At 35.8% G+C, this 18,283-nt stretch overlaps 1 protein-coding gene across 1 annotated transcript in view; it reads right to left on the reverse strand.

Annotated features, from left to right (window-relative positions):
- The window catches only part of LOC145259725 (zinc transporter ZIP6-like), an 83,392-nt gene that overhangs the window by 18,396 nt on the left and 46,713 nt on the right, over positions 1-18,283 (reverse strand). The window contains exons 2-4 of the mRNA XM_080117414.1: positions 13,287-13,605; positions 9,273-9,442; positions 1,310-1,480 (exon numbers count right to left, since the gene is read on the reverse strand). Coding sequence (XP_079973540.1) covers positions 1,310-1,480; positions 9,273-9,442; positions 13,287-13,605 — 660 coding nt within the window. The remainder of the gene's footprint in view (positions 1-1,309; positions 1,481-9,272; positions 9,443-13,286; positions 13,606-18,283) is intronic.

An 18,283-nucleotide genomic window follows, 5' to 3' on the forward strand; every position in this document is an offset into this window, starting at 1 on the left:
AAACTGCTAAATAGACATATACAGAAAATTTCAGACAAATATGGTAAAATAATCCCAAAAATGGAGTGTTTTTATTAGCCCTAAAAGAGCCTCTGAAGCACATCCAAGTGTTATTGTGAAGTATAGACAAACAAAATTATATAGAAATCAGTTAGTTACAACTTTTCAGAAAGTTTTATAAAAATCCAAGGCATCAATTTTTTTTTTAATAAGCACAAAAGTGTCAATTTTATCCATTTTAAACGGTCAAAAAATCGCTAAAATGTGCAACCTAGCAACACAAGTGCATCCTAGCAAAAAGAGGTTGGTGAAGAGCTTCCATACATGTCTGCTACCTCTTCACCATCCAAAAGTCTGAGGGGGGAAAAAAAAAAAAAAAAAAAAATGTTTCTAAGGAAATTTTTCTGGCATCGAAGAAAAAAAAAATTACTTGAAAAACATACCCACCCACCCACCCACCCACCCAAAAAAATTTGTTTGAATTTTCTTTTATAAAATAAAAATATACTTGTCAAAAAAAGAAAAAAAAAAAAAGATTGCTTAAAATTATTTATTGGACTAAAAAAAAAAAAAAAAAAAAAAAAAAAAATTGCTAACACTTCTTTGAAAAAGAAAAATTTTGCTTAAAAATTATTTGACACAAAAAAAAAAAAAAAAAAAAAAGTTTCTTCACAGTTAATAAAAATAAAAAAATGACAGGTTTTTTCTTTTTCATTTTTGTTGATGTTTCTATATTTAGAATTTTACTATTTTTTTTATGTAGCGTTATGATTTCATCAGCAACGCTCAGCATTATCTGGCTGTGGACGTCATGCTCCGGAGAAAGCTGAACAAACACGGAGTTACGTCTGGTTCAAAGGATGCAAAAGTATCAAAAAATCTGTATGATGTACATACCTATGACGAAATGAAAACATTTAAAAATAAAAAAAAATCATGTAAAAAGCTTGAAAATGATTTAATTTATAAAAAAAACTACTTGCAATCAAGTAGTTTTTTTTAATAAAATCATTTTCAAGCAATAAATGGAATTTGCAGGCATTACAAAAATCTTGCAAGTTTGAATTATTGCAGAGTCATCTTCCTTGTTTCTTGAAAATATTTTAAAGATGGCAATCCTACTCATAAAATTTGATTTTCTTAGTTAATAAAAAAACTATTTGATCAGTTTGTAGGTTTTGGAATATGACATTTTTCATTTCATCATGGATACGTAGCTCATACAGGTTTTTTTTTTTTTAAATTTTATTTAAAAAAATTTTTTTTTTAATATGAGGGAATTTTGAGGAAAAGAATTCCTAAGATTTACCTTTCTTTTATCTGTCCGCATCAATGTGAAAATGGTCATAACTCTTTCGATAATAAAAAAGATTATGATTCCAAGAAGACCAACCAGTCCTTTTAAAATGGAAGTTTTGTCGTGCCCATGGTTAGTCAACTGATTAGGACATATTTCATGTGAATGATCCTCCGATAATGCCTAGATGAAAAGAAAGAAAAAACAATTCATTACGAAAAAAAAAAAACTATAATCGGTTTAATATAATAAAAGAAAAAGTTTTGGTAAGTATGAAGGATTGAACCCGAACCCTTAATGCAAAGTTGGAAATTAAACTGTGAAGAAAAAAAAAAAAAAAAAATGTGCGACATTAACCACTGAGCCACCACGAAATACTAACGGAAACACGTTTGAATTTATTTAACTATTTAGAATTGGCAGGTGCCCGTTTTAATGACTTAATGAGGTCACCTTTGACTGCGGGGTAGTATTTTATTTACTGGGGGGGGGTGTTAAACCAGCTCCCCATAACAAGAGGATTGTCCAAATTAAATAGCAATTGTCTGATATAGGGAGAAACTCCACATTGATCAAAGCTGATTGCTTTTGGACGTTCCCGGCGATCACATCAAGCTCCGTTTCGCTTTGATTATTATATGAAAAAGCTTAACGCACATACGGCGATCGAAAATTGTTGAATATTTATCTTTTGAAAGTCAGGCAAATTAAATAGACAGGCGACCTCGGTTGTTAACTCGTAGATATTATCATTTAGGCATGATATAAAAAGTTTTAAGAAGTTGTGAGGCGACCAATCAGTTCTCGGAAAGAAGCCTTTCTTGGATATACACGAAAATGCACACAAACATTTTCACTTTTATATTTATAGATATTCAAATCAGTCAAACTTGGCCAGGTTAAACTACATTTATTTGTAAGAAAAATGCATTAAAATAAGTTAAAATACAAAACCGCACCCATCTAAGTGGAAAAACAGTTTTAATTTTTGCCTTTGGTTATAGTTATGTTATGGTTAAATCAGTCTTTAACTTGACAGGATTAAACTACATATGGGTATTAATATATTAGGTTGGTGCAAAAACTATCGTTTCCTCACATGTTACTTTTATATATGATTTTTTAATTAATTCATTGATATATATATATATATATATATATATATATATATATATAGCCATGTTATATATCATTTTGAAGCGTGTTTTTATCTCTATTGCAACATGTTATTCGTTACCGTTCTTTTTTTTGTAGGCTTTTCAACAGTATTGACAAAATTTAAATTTGCATGATTTTCTTGTTCCGGTTCAAATTAGGCCGATAAATTGCAGAGACAGCTCATGATATCAATAATGCATTTGGCCCAGGAACTACTAACGAACGTGTGGTTCAAGAAATTTTGCAATGGAGACTAGAGCCTCAAAGATGAAGATGGTTACGGCCAACTGACTGCGGTTGATAAACATTTGAAAGCCTTAATCCTCGCAAAACCATATGAGATATTAATGTTGAACTCAAGTCGTTCGCCATTTAAAGCAAATAGGGAAATCAAAAATAGTTGGATAAATGGGTGCCACATGAATTGAACGATAATAAAAAAAAAAAATCATCGTTTTGAGGTGTCTTCTACGCTCTTTCTGCACAACAAAAACAACCCATTTCTTGAGTGGATTGTGACATGTGATGAGAAGTGGATCCTCTAGGACAACTGGTGATGTTCGGCACAGTGGTTGGATGCCGGAGAAGCTCCACAACACATCCCGAAGCCAAAATTGCACCAAAAAAAAAAGTTATTGTGACTGTTTGGTGGTCTGTGGCTGGTCTCATTTATCACAGCTTCTAGAATCCGGGCGAAACAATTATGGCGGAGAAGTACTGCTGAGAAATTGATGAAATGCACCAGAAGCTCCAACATATGTGCCCGAGATAACACTCGCCGGCAGGTTGCTCAACTGACCCTGCAGAAGCTGAACGAATTGGGCTACGAAACTGCCTCATCCGCCATATTCACCTCATCTCTTACCCACCGATTATCACTTTTTCAAGCACCTCGACAACTTCCTGCACGAAATATGCTTCAAAAGCCGAAATGATGCCGAATCGGCCTTCAATGACTTCATCGCTTCCAGAATTCCAGATTTCTATGCTAATGGGATAAATAAACTTGTTTCTCCTCAGCAAAAATGTGTCGATTCTAATGGTTTTTATTTCAACCAATAAAGTTTATTATGAAAGGAGTTATGACTTTTTTAAGTTGAACGTCAAAAAACGACATTACTTTTGCACCAACCTAGTATAAATATATTGTTGGCCTTGCGCATGCCTTGAATAGCAGTAGTGGCTTTTAATATCCAACTGAAGACAAGACAGCTATGAAATAGGTAAGCAAGCAAAATTTTTGAAACTGGAAGTCAAAAATCAGACAGATGGTTTCATCAACCAAGAAAGCAAGTTGATCTGAGTTTTATCTTTAACTATATATTTTCAGAATGTGTGAGAGAATATATATTTCTATTGCCAGACAACACTGATTGCAATGTTGTCTGGCAGTGGAAATAATATATATATTATATATGGCTACTTCGTTTAATCACATAGATTAATATACGAAAGTATAAATTTATGCGTAAACTTTAAGTATTTACTTTAACAGTGCTCAATACGTAGGTAGAGCTAGGTAGTAAGTTATAAAACATTTTATAACTTACTATATATATATATATATATATATATATATTATAGTACTGGTTACTGCATAATTACTCTGAAGAAAAGATAAAATCCATCTATATTCATCAAGTTCTTAGAGTTGCTGGAACCCTTTCAAAAATTCTTGTGAAATTTGCTTAAATTATTTGCTCGATGATATATGTATGAAATGAGCATTGTAATATTAAGCCACTAACTTAGTGTCAAAAGTTCAATGTAACTTTGTGTGAACTGATTTGCTTGTTAGAATCAGTTGGAAGGATCGACGCACCAACAACAGCGTCCTGAGTGAGGCTGACATTCCTACTATCACCGCTACTGTTGCTCAACGGCAGCTCAGATGGACTGGTCATGTTGTCCGAATGCCGGATCTCTGCCTCCCAAAACAGATTTTCTACTCTCAGCTTGTTGAGGGAAAGCGTGCCCAGGGTGGCCAAAAGATGAGGTATAAGGACAACATCAAAGTAAATTTAAAGCGGTTTCATATGGACCTTCAGACATGGGAGGACGTGGCTGGGAACAGGTTGGCGTGGAGGAGCGCTGTCCACGAAGGTGCTGCGCTTTATAGCAGTGACCTAAATCAAGCTGCTGAGGATAAACGCAAGCACAGAAAGGACAGATTATCAACCAGACACACCCAACCCAACCCCACCCCACCCCACCACCACTACCTTTATCTGCCCAAATTGCACAAGAAAAATTGGGTCTAGGATTGGGCTCTATGCTCACCTGAGGACCCACAGAAGCTACAATGGAGGACAGTCTTACTCGGACACGAGTGACCGCCGATGATGATGATGATGATGATGATATATCTGATAAAAAATGACATTTTTTGCACCAACCTAATAAAATAATGTCTGTCTTTCCATGTATATTCTACCCTATTTTATTCATTACACAAAGCTTATATATATATATATATATATATATATATTACACACACCCCCTGGGACTTAATTGGTTAATAAGATTTTTTTTTTAATAGATATTTTTTTCTCATTTTATGATAATCATATGCACCCTTGAAAGTTGAACACACGTTTGATGAAGTTATATTTCCCGAAATCTACAGATCCTCCATCTGATCCTAGCACCAGTAAGAATGCAACAAATATAAAATACTTAAAAATATATACATGGACACATACACAAACACATATATAACAAATATATTGTATTAATAAAAATGCATCTGCATGGCTTATTCTACCATCATACCTTAATTTGTATCGGAAAAAGTATCGAGTAAACGTTTGTGTCCATTCGTTACACCTTTGTATTGTATTGCCTTCTATAAATTTAAATTTCACTTATCAAAAAATACAAAAAGAAAATAACAAACAAGCAGAAAAAAACAAAACAAAAAAAAACACATTAATTGTAGCAAACAAACGAGATTGGTATATAAATGAAAGTTACCCCCCCCCCCAAAAAAAAAAAACAAAACAAAAAACCTTCACCTTAAAAAAATCACACAACCATAAAGAAAAAAAATATTAAGATAAAAGAAATACATGTGCAACACTTGGCGGACTTGAACGAGAATCACTTCCCCCCCTGCTGTCCAATTTTTATAGTATGTTTTAGTATGTAGTTCAGTTTTTGAGGTTGGTGGTGTTTATTCTGAAAGCCGTTCTTAACATGGGGAGGTTGAGGATGTTTATACTACGCTGGGTTATGTCGTAAAAAATACCAATACCGGTTAAAATTATAAGGAGTGGGGTGGTGATTTTTGTTCAGGTCCGTCCAACACTGATTTTCCAGCACTTTTTGATGATCAGACACTTTTTAAAATCCCGACAAAAAACACGAGCGAAAACGTGATAATCTGGTTGCTAACAGATGGATTTGTGCACAATCAATTTGTTTACTCTGCACCTGCTGGTGGTAGGTTCCTTTTATTTTGCTAAAATTTAACCAGAGTTATGATTCCACATGCAAATTCAAATGTCAGCTGTAACCATTTATTCGCATTTAATTCTTGTTTATGTTTCAATCTATACATGTTGAGATACGTGTGACAAAGACTGTGGACTGGACAATGCCAGGTTGTCTTGCTTGTTGCGACAAGACATCAGTTCTCTTGGGTGGTCCTTTTATCATGAGATTTCACATTGTTGGATGTAACCGTGATGATGGTGATAAAAAGTATAAATCTGTTTTCTTAACAGATAATCAAAATGACCACTAGACGAAGAAAAGATGAAGACAAAGATAAAAACCAGATGACCAAGCCACGACAAGGAGTTATGAATAAGTCTTCGCCAGTTTAAAGACTTTTAATTCACAAGGAGTTGGAGAGTTAAATGTTCTCAAAAGTTTTGAAGATTAAAAAGTCATTGGAAACTTGAAGGGTCCAAACGCAAAGTTATTGAATTTTATTTGACAAGTTTATTTTATTTTCAAAAATGTAACCCCAAGCCGTCGGGAGTGGGGTTACCTTTAAGGTGCGGCCCAACTATGCTCCCAGCGACGCAGACCATAGGGTTTTATATCTAGTAAGTATTGGGTGTTGATGGTGAAATTGGATGATGCAGCAAAATGGTTAATCTGGCAAAGATTCTGGAATCAATGGTGCCAGAAAAGCTGTATGAATATGTACTTGAATGGCATATATATATAAATATAAAAGTGAAAGTGTCTGTCTGTGTGTACCTGTCTATGTACATTTCCCTACGCAATAACTGTCAATTTTCAGTCTACAGACTCGAAATTTGATATACAGTGTATTGAGATTTGGGAAAATCTTTGTAATCCGTTTTCGGCCAGAAATTTGGCTGTTAAGGGGTCAAAGTTTGACCTTTGAGAACTCTACCAAACTCCTCCGCCAATTCTGGGTCTAAACACCTGAAATTTTAGATATAGGTTGCTTGGACATGGATCTAACTTAATAACTTGATTTGAGCCCAAAAATGTCAAGGGGTTATAACAGGGGTCAAAGCTAAAAAAAATTTGACCTCTGTAGTCTCTAAGAAATTACTCAGACAATTTCTGGTCTAAACATTTGAAATTTTACATAAAGGGTATTCAGAGATAGGGCAAGCTTTTTAATCGGTTTAGGTCAAAACTTTGAGTTAGCAATATATAAATGTATGTATATTTGCAGGTCTGCCTAAAACTTTTGACAGAGGGGAGGCATATTTACAAGATCATTATCATTTTGAAGTTCGACCTTTCAGACAACAAATATCGAAAAATTGGCTAAAAACATTAATATCTTCACCTTCAACTGGGCACTTTTCTACGCCAATATTTTCAAAAGTCATCCTCTCCTTTCGATTGTCTAGCCTTAATTAAAACCTACACCACTTCCGGTTTGGCGGTGGTCGTAACAGCAAAGATATCAGCCCCCCCCCCCGTTCTTTTCCTCCTTTGTGGTACGGGTTCGAGCCTGCCTTCTTACTACCACTTTTTTTTTTTTTTTGCTCAACACACACCTCCAAACATCCAGGCAACGTCGGGCACCTATGCTAGTATAATATATATATATATATATATATATATATATATTTGGTAAAACTGGTAATTAGTAAAAACCTGAAGAGAGTGCTCAATACTATTGCAGAGCAAATATGTGTTTTATTATTTTAAAACATTACATATATATATATATATATATATATATATATATAAGATCAAATAGTTAATAAGACATGTTAAAAACATATTTAATCTGAAAAGAAAACACTTAATAAGTGGATAGTCCTTAATCCGGAGTTATTTATTTTATATATATATATATATATATATATATATATATATATATATTATATGTATACAGGATGTAACACAATGTTAAACGAGCGACTCATGCTCTCTACTGATCCAAACTATGGCAACAGGACCATTGCCAGCACTCTCAAAATGCAAGTCAAGACAGTTTAGGGCACATCTCAATGAAGCTTCCAGCCACGGTTATGGTCTTTGGTGTGATTTCAAGAGAGGGCCACATCATGCCATCTCACATCTTCAAAGTCGGCTTGAAAGTCAACACCAAAGTGTACCGGGATGTGCTGAAGAATGCAGTGATCCCCTGGTTCAATCAGGTGGCTGTTGGCAGACCCTTGGTGTGGCAGCAAGACTTAGCGCGGGCCCACAAGTCCAAAGAGACCCAGGCTGGATTCAGAAGGAATGCTACGACTTTGTACCATTCTCCCCCGACCTGAACGGATTACTTCATTTGATCATATATCGAGTACATCACCAATATAACCTCCCACAACATCAAAGCCAGCCTGATCGTCGCCATCCACCGAGTATTCGCTGGCACTTGTGGAATATCCATGTTCTCAGTACCAAATCCATATCGAGACAGTGATTGAGGCTGAAGGAATATATGTCAGCTCTGATACATAACCAAGTTACCCGAATGGATTTTTTCAATAAGTTTTAAAATAAAGTTGTATTGATTTCTTTAGGGTGACAACTTTATCATTTCCACACTTTGTGTGTGTGTATATATGTTTGTATATTTTAGCAGCAAGCACATCTGATTGAACACGACAGTTCTTTTTTCTGATTTTGTTGGATAACTTTTCAATTCGTCAAACAGACTTTCTTTTATTTCGGCTGGCACATTGTATATTATGGCGCACAGTAGTTGTTTGGCCATATTCTTTAAGCGCTTTCAATTGGTAAATCCGATCATCGTCAGGAGTGATTGTTGTTGTCATTTTCTTTATTGAAGCTTGGTGTATTTATAGTTCTAATTTTTAAAATTTGTTTTATTGATTATAAAAAGGTGGATGCAGGATGGGTAAGAGCGAATTACTTTTATTTTGGTTTGATACCGAATTAATACGTACAAGGCGTGTGAATGAATTTCCACTTTATTTATGCAGTTATATTCATTTATATTCGGCTGTATGAGTGAGTCATTTAGGGTTAATGCTGCATATGAAGAAAAAAAAAAAAAAAAGCTCTATAATTCCGAAAAGAAAAGTGACAGAACACCTCTTCACTTCACAAATAACTGTCATCTTCAGTGTTTTCTCTCAGCTTTCAAAAATAACTGTCCTCCCCAATTCATCCTTCTTAAAGCAGCTATTCCCCTCGTATGCAAATTAATGCCACATATAAAAAGAACTCATCTACAAACCCAACTTCTTTGCGTTTCTTTCTCCCCCACCCGCACCTGACCAGCAAACAAACAGATACACTGCCACTTTTGCGAGTATTTTTTTTTTTTAATTAACATCTCAAATATAGACAAACAGCAATCATTCGAAATAACACGCACACAAAAAAAACAAAAAAAACTTACATGTGGTAGAAGATGAAGAAGAGCATCGCCACTGAGAGCTCCAATTGCTACGGCAACCAAACATTGTAAAAGATGGTTATAAAAGACCTTTTGCATGAAAGGTATGACGATTACACCAAGTAGACCAACAAAGCTGATGCCAATCACTGCTAAGGAACTCCAAAGCCAAACTGTAACAGAAACAAATGAGATTTTTGGAAAACATGCATTGGTTGTGAAAGAGAAAACTAGGATTTTCTCAACATTCGACTTGATTATCGATATAAAATGTGTCGGCAATAGACTCAGAAAATGGGTAAATAAGAAAAATTGACATGTAAATAGGTTACTCTCAAGGTGATAAAAAAAGTAAAAATAAGGGCTAAGAGAAGCCATCTCTCACGAAAGTTGATGTTAAAATTTATATATATATATATATATATATATATATATATATGAGAGATAGAGTGAGAGATTAATAATTGTGAAATTATCAATCAAGTTTTCATAGAAGGAAAGATCCAAATCAAATTTATATGTACAATTGTTTCGGAAATGATATCTGTTCATTCATTCGATATCGACAAATAAAACCATCGAGAAATAAGTAAAATATTTCTGAATATTGTCTCCTCATCAGCATAAATGGGAGGGGGGGGGCGACACCAAATTTTAACCAGCTTATTGAAGTAAATATAGTTTGTGAACCTTTGTAAGGGAGTGTTTCCATATTTTTTTTTAAACTGTAAGGAGGCCTCTCGGTGCGCAAACCTTTGATAAAGATATTGTTTAAAATCTAAAAGAGATTGTTAGTGTTTGTAACCATTTTTTAAAAATCTAATTGATCTTATAACTGTAATACTCTGAGCACTTTGTTCATTTAGACCCTGTCTATTACACGATAATATATATATATATATATATATCTATATATATCTATCAAAAATCTTGGAAGGAAGGGTCCCAAACACAATAGTAGAAAGAACGCCACCAGCGGCAAGAGAGGCTGTGCTATATAAAAACTACACCTGGGACTACACGGAGGATTAAATTCTTCATCCACCACAACTACACCTACAGTGATACAAGAATATTCAACTGTATTCCAGCCACAATAAGAAATATAAGGAGAGTGTTCCCTGACACTTTTAAAAAACAACTGGACATCTTGCTGGAATAGATACCTGACCAGCCACCAACACCAAGCTACCAATTGTCTAGTGTATTGGACCTCAATCTGAAGTAGATAGACTGGGTGCAGTAAAGCTCCAGCTTAACTGTGTCAATAACAGATCAAATAACAAACTACAACTACTATATCTTTGAAAAAACTACAACTACTATATCTTTGAAAAAACTACAACTACTATATCTTTGAAAAAACTACAACTACTATATCTTTGAAAAAACTACAACTATTATATCTTTGAAAAAACTACAACTATTATATCTTTGAAAAAACTACAACTATTATATCTTTGAAAAAACTACAACTATTATATCTTTGAAAAAACTACAACTATTATATCTTTGAAAAAACTACAACTATTATATCTTTGAAAAAACTACAACTATTATATCTTTGAAAAAACTACAACTATTATATCTTTGAAAAAACTACAACTATTATATCTTTGAAAAAACTACAACTATTATATCTTTGAAAAAACTACAACTATTATATCTTTGAAAAAACTACAACTATTATATCTTTGAAAAAACTACAACTACTATATCTTTGAAAAAACTACAACTACTATATCTTTGAAAAAACTACAACTACTATATCTTTGAAAAAACTACAACTACTATATCTTTGAAAAAACTACAACTACTATATCTTTGAAAAAACTACAACTACTATATCTTTGAAAAAACTACAACTACTATATCTTTGAAAAAACTACAACTACTATATCTTTGAAAAAACTACAACTACTATATCTTTGAAAAAACTTAGTTGCAAGTCGTTTGCTGAAACAAAAAAAAACTTAGTTGCAAGTCGTTTACTGAAAAATTTCTTTGCTTGTAATTCAATTAACAAATGCAATGATTCCAAGATTAACTTTTTTTTTTTTTTTTTTTATATTACATTTTCACCCCAAACAAGGCACATTGCAACTTTGGTGTAGGGGGCTACTATCAGGGTCAGCAACTACTGGGGCACTATGTAGGGATTTGGGCAGCAAGACCTCGTTTCATGTTGCACTTGAACTTCTGCATGTCAGTACAGTTAGGGAAGCAGGATCCTGGAATGGAATTCCAGAGTCTAGCGGTTCTGGGGTAGAAACTACTGGAGTAGAAAGATCTTTTACATCTAGGGATCTCTACTGTGGGGGTGGGATTTAGCTGCCTGTCGGGTTTGTCGAGGGTGTCTGCGTCGTGGGGGCACAAGTGTCTGCAGTTCGTCAGAGCATTCACCATTAAAATACTTGTAGAACAAGCAGAGGGATGCAACGTTTCGTCGATGGGACAGGGGCTGAAGCTTAGATGCCAGTTCAGGGCCTATCAGGTTGGCGACTCTTTTTTGAACCTTGTCTAGGAGCGAGAGACTAGTAGTAGACGCACCAGCCCAGATGTGACAATACATGGGCGAATGGTGGCCTTATAGAGATACAGGATACTTTCAGGTGTTAGTAGTTTTCTAGCACGGTAGAGAGAGCCTACCTTTTTTGCAGCGGCCCTGGCAATGTTTTCAATATAATTGTTCCAGCTCATGTTTCCTGTGAACGTTATGCCAAGCAGTTTGAAAGATGTACTCTCAGACGGAGTCACTGGCCGTTGCTATTGGTGGCAGAGAAGGTTTCTTGTAGTTATTGAAGGAAACCAGTTTGGTCTTGGCAGCATTGAATGTGACCATCGATTTATGTCCCCATTCCACTACAGATTGGAGGTCATCCTCTAGTGTTTTTGCCATATGTGTTCATTTGTTTTCCTGTCGTGCCTGTTATAGAGTGTGGTGTCATCAGCATATATACCCATCTCAGAGGTAGTTTTGTCGGGGAGGTCATTAATAAATATCAGGAACAATAGAGGTCCAAGAATAGACCCGAGGCACTCCCGCATTTATATCACACTGTTTAGATGTTCGACCATCGAGGACAACCTGGATTTTTCTCTTATCTTTTTTTTTTTTACACAGTGATCACCACTTATCAAGGCCCGGAAGCCACTCAGGGATAAGGGTTATATCTAAGAAAGATTTAATTATGCTAAGTATTCTACCAGTGATACCGCACAATTTAATTTTCCTGAGGAGACCCTTGTGCCATACCCTGTCAAAAGCCTTAGATATATCTAGAGCTACCGCTCTGCCCTCCCCCGCTTTGTCCAGTGAATGGTATATACGTTCAAAGATTACAGTGAGGATGTCAGCTGTGGAACGGGCTTGTCTAAGTGTGGAGTTCGAGGCAAACCGGCTGGCAAGCATATTAGCTTTGTCAGTTGCTGAGCAAACAACCTCGTGATTGTTTCAAAAATCAAGTTAATCTTAATATTATTATTGGCATGATCAGTTAAATGTTTATATTTATTAAAATGTTAATATTTTGTATTTTTTTGGTTAATATTGCTTGAAGTAATTTTAATCTGTGTATGCATTTATAAAAATGAAAGATTTATTATCAAACAGCAGAAACAGTATTTCGAAATTTGAATGGAAATTTGCATTTTTCAAGAGCAAGAGAAAATTTTTTTTTTTTTTTTTTTTTTCAAATTCAAGAGGAAAGAAAGAAAGGGAGAGACTGAGAGAAAGGGAGAGACAAAAAGAAAATGGCAGAGAAAAAGAAAAAAGAAAGAAAAAGAATGAAAAAGGGGAAAAGAGGGAGAAAGCATTTTTCTGCTAAAAAAAAAAAAATGGAAAAAAGAAAAAAGAACAAAAAAAAGAAAGAAAAAGAATGAAAAAGGGAAAAAAGAAGAAAGCGCTTTTCTGCTAAGAAAAAAGGGAAAAAAGAGGGAGAAAGTGCTTTTCTGCTCAAGAAAAAAAAAAAAAAAAGAAAAGAAAAAAAAAATGGAAGGACTCATTCCCTATCTTACCTTCAGGTTTGATATTACTAAGAGTTCTTTCTTCACAATTTTGTTTGCTGTGTTCCGAGTGGTCATGATCATGGTTATGATCGTGGTGGTCAGTGTGGTTATGATCATGGTCAGTGTGATTGTGATCGTGGTCAAAATGTTTGTGAGTTTGGGAAGAAAGATGTTGGTGTGAGATTGTTTCATGATGATGGTGATGAGAACAGGCCTGGCTGTCCAGTTGTTGGATCAAAGCGGGACACAAGCCAAGAAATTGTTGTAGGCTCAAACTGCCGTTGTTGCTGTACTGGAAAGCAGTCAAATAATCAGTAGCAGTCAAACACTGGAGGAGGAAAAAGAAAAAAACAATTAGATGTGCATTTCAGACAGAATTATGAACCAAATTTTATTTACGGCATATCAACCCTTTAAATATTAATGTTGAATCCAGTTATTTTAGGTTTCTGAATTTTTGAGATGAGGATTAGCTATTCATATTATTTGGATTCTTCAGACTACTGCTTTCATCTGGACTCATTTTTCACGTTTTGGTTGCTGTACACCTAACCTTTCTCCAGGTGTATCTTGTTGAACTCTGGAATTTGAACAGAATTTCGAATAGCACTTCATTTACTTTATGCGGGGGTAGCATGCTCTTGTTCCATCAACCATGACTGGATAAAGGTCCTAAGTAATTTGCAATTGTATTTTTCAGTCGCCCACACTGAGAATTGAACATTCAACCTTCAAGAGAAAATCACTTTTACAATTGATTTTTCCTAGTACACTAACCACTGCGCCATGGGTCCTTGCAAAAAAAGTAAAAAGATTGATGCATCAAGGTTTTAATATCTTAAAATAGTTATTAATAACTAGGGCTATGACAGCAGCATATTCTTTTCCTTGTTTTGACTCAGGTATATATCCACCGATATTTTATGTCTTTATGTAGAGTGATGTGATCCTCGGTTGATTGTTGTCGGATATATACTTGAGAGTAAAAACAATGAAAAGAATATGCTGTTGTCATAGCCCTATTAATTACATATTCATGGGTATGTTGGGGAGGAGGTTATTTAGTAGCCCAGTGGTAGTTGTGACCTTAGATGCTTCTTATTTCCTGCTCTATCTGTCTCTAACAGTTATCATCTCATAAGATTGGAGCAATGTTCGATACAGGTTGCTACTACAAATGCATAACACAGGCTGTAAATGACAAAGTTCTCTCTGATTCTCTCTCTTCTGATCTCGAGCGAGTGGTTCAGTGGGGGAAGATGTGGCTGGTTACCTTTAATGCATCCAAAACCAAACTCCTATCCTTACATCATCAACGCTCTGATCCCCAGCTGGCATCAATTGTGATGGATGGCTCTCGTCTGGGTGAGGCCCCGTGTTTTGACAAGCTTCTGGGTTTGACCTTTACTCCTGATCTAAAATGGAACACGTACATCAAGTCTGTTGCCAAGGTCGCTGGAAAGACGGTGGGATCCTTCTACCGCTCCAGAAGATATCTCACTACTGATGCAATTCTCTATCTATATAAAAGCCAAGTACGTCCAAGGATGGAATACTGTTGCCATATCTGGACAGGAGCTGCTAAAAACAGCCTATCCTGCCTTGACAGAGCACAAAATAGACTTCGTGGCTTAGTGAGGGATGCCCTTTTCTCTACCCTGCAACCTCTCTCCCACAGAAGAGACGTTGCGAGCCTATCCTTGTTTTATCGTTATTTCCATGGCAGGTGCTCATCTGAACTCCAATCTCTGGTCCCCCCTCGCCAATCTTTCATGAAAAACACCTGTCTAGCTGAATCCACTGAAAAATTTCCCCCACTCTATATCTGTGCCTAAATCAAAACGCGGATTCCATGAACAAAGCTTCTTTCTGCACGCCTGTGGGACTCTGTTCCGTCTGCCTGCTTCCCACCGGACTACAACTTGGATGTCTTCAAGTCCAACGTTAACAAATTCCTAATGAACCGCCCCCTTAAGTAAACACTTCATCAAATTTCCACACTAACGTAATGTACTTGCAATAACCCTTATCCCTGAGTGGCTTCCGGGCCTTGATAAGTGGTGATCACTGTAAAAAAACAAAAAAAAACAAAAAAAACAGGTTTTCATGCTTTTTTTCCTGAGGAAATACCAGGTGCTGTATGTAGGAGGACCTTGACACCTTTTTGCAAAAACTTATTGCTGCCATCTCCTCTGACTGGAGTATACATGCGACTGGGGGACAGTTTGTGAATTTAATATTCCTTTGACACTTCCTTCTTTGGAGAAAGCCAGTTTAGCCCACCTCGGGTGAATACTGCTGGCAGGCAGACAGATGGAGAAAACCAGATAGCCTCACCAGAAAAAAAATACATTGCATGTAAATAAAATAATCACAGTTAACTCTCCTACAACCTAAGACTGAGCATGTTGATGTCTTTTTTCAAGTTTTTTTGAGTAAGCTAGTTGGCATAATATGCAGGGCTCTACATTGCGAGTGAAACAGTCGCGTTTGCGAGTGATTTTTCAAAATGGCGACTAGAAATAATGAAACGCTTATCTTTTGGCGATTGTATTTCTTTCACTGACACTCTTGCAAAGCTCACTACTGAGTGAAAAATATCTTTTCAATTTTTATTTTAATAAAACAAGCAAAGTCAAACTATTTAAAAAATAAAAGGTTTAACAAAACAATATACATTTTTTTTTTTTTAACAAAAGGTTGTTTAAAAAACATCTGAAGAAATTCGAATGTTTATACTTTCAAGTATCAACATAAAATTTGGTGTATAGTTAGAATTACACTTATTAAAAAAAAAGAATACAAAAAAAAAATTATGATGTACATATTCGTCATAGAATGAAGATGTCATATTCTAAAAATCATGTGGGTTTGGCTAGTAACTTTTCTATTTGGCTAGTAAACGAAAATATTTAGTTGTCAAAGGTCAACTAAAGATAAATTTGTCTGTAGAGCCCTTTTTTGAGTTTTATCCTCAATGTTTTGGCAGATTTAACCGTAGATCTATCTAGCATAATATGGCACAATCACGTTTTCATCAGATCACCGATTAGCAAGGATGAGTCTGTCCAGTACCAGATGGATAACCATTTGGGAAGGCTAGGCACTGTATGTACTACACCTTGTAGAAATTTCCAGGTTTTCACAGTGTTGGTGACCATGGCTATCCAATTGTAGAACCATGGTAATCTCGGGAAGACAAGTAAAAATGGTAGCTTTCTGTCTTGATTCAGGGGTGCATCTCCCCTAGTGAGTTAAACACGTCCCCAGATACCAACCTGGGAATTTCTACGACTCGACATGGTACATACAGTGCATATCCTTGCAAAATGGTCACCCATCTGGTACTAGCCAGGCTCATGATTGCTCAATTTCGGTGATCTGGTGAGAATCGGTGTGTCATCATGATTGTGCCATATATACTGCGTATGGCTTACACTAATAACTGAAGCAGCTTGAATCACCGTGCCTGGTCAGACGTGAACTAATTGGAAAGAGCTGGCCTACCAACCCAGAGAAAATACCACACCCATTACAACAATCCTCACGTTTTTGCCAATTTTTACCTTCACTTAGACTAGTTGTCCCCTGAAGATCAAGAGATCAGTCTACCTGGTGTTATTTACTCCTACCATAGACACCCGGTCTGAACTAAACCGCCATCTTGTCAAAGGAAATTACAACAACAAGCAAAGGAGAGATCACTTTAACCAGAATTTCTCTTATCAAGGTTGGTTGGTTGTTTTACGGCATATCAACCCTTTTCGGGTTATTTAATGTCGAATCCAAAGATTTTGAAGAAAAAATTTTTTTTAATAGAATATATTTGTTGTTTTCACGTCGGTTTCTATTTAACCCATAGTTGGGACCCTAACAGGTACTACCACTCCGGGTCAGAGTGGACTTGGGAGCAATGGTAATTAAAGGGTGGCTCCACACTCCCCAAAGCCCACAAGCTGGGGCCTCACCACTGGATATAGTTTAAGGTCATATCCGGGACCCCCATTGAGGGACTTTTACCCTCTGCAGGGGGGGGGCAGTCGGCGTATTCTAATGCCCCACCGACAGCGCCCTCTTATCAAGGAGACAACAGTTTCTGTTTAACATACATTACCCAGTCTACCCTACTATGCAACTCATAGCTAGGAACATACAAATACACGCATGTCTTCGTATCATGATCCCTCTAATCAGCCATAAAATGGAGAAGTCTAAAATATAGTCCCTTATCCCTTTCAGTGTTTTTCGAGCTAGTCACTCAGTTTGCAGGATGGTCCCAGAATTGCACGACCAAGAAGTACATAGCTGGAAAGTTTATTGCCTTATCTCAACTGCTGAACTGGCAGTTTTAGTTTTGTTGTACAACATTCACCTTTGTCGGGTTGAAACAGCTTCCTCCAGAGGAGGAAATGTCAAGGGAACATTAAATTCACAGGCAGTCCCTAGTCGCTGAACTGGCAGTGCTTCATTTTTTGCTATGGGATCTCAGCAAGTATTAGCACCTGAGAGTCAAAGTGGATCTGGGAGTAATTAATGGCAGCCAAAGAGTGACACGACTTTCTCAGAAGCTCCCAAATTTGGGCATCATTAGCCTAATAAAGTTGTAGGTCACAACTAGGGCAAAGGAAACTATAATAATAAAAATGGCCAAACTAATAAAATGTTATTTAATTGCTGAAACTAGACTCGCCTGGTATGTGAATTTCACTCAAACCAATAAATAGTTAACATTTTATGCGAGATTCTCGAACAAAAATCACCATTTTGTAAATACACTGAAAATATTTTATATCTTAAATTTAACTGCCCACACAATGAAACCACTTTTAAGAATAAAAAAACAGACGAGCATGCACATTTATGTATGCATACTGAAAGAACACTCGTCCCAGGACAAAAACTAATTTCTCCAAAGAGAACTTTCATATCCTCTTATTAAGATTAAAATATAATGCTACTAAACTTTATTCCAGTTTTGATCAAAATCCATGACATGATTTTGATTC

This window comes from Euprymna scolopes, chromosome 35 (assembly GCF_053919585.1).
Source record: "Euprymna scolopes isolate OS-2025 chromosome 35, ASM5391958v1, whole genome shotgun sequence".
Lineage (NCBI taxonomy): Eukaryota > Metazoa > Mollusca > Cephalopoda > Sepiida > Sepiolidae > Euprymna > Euprymna scolopes.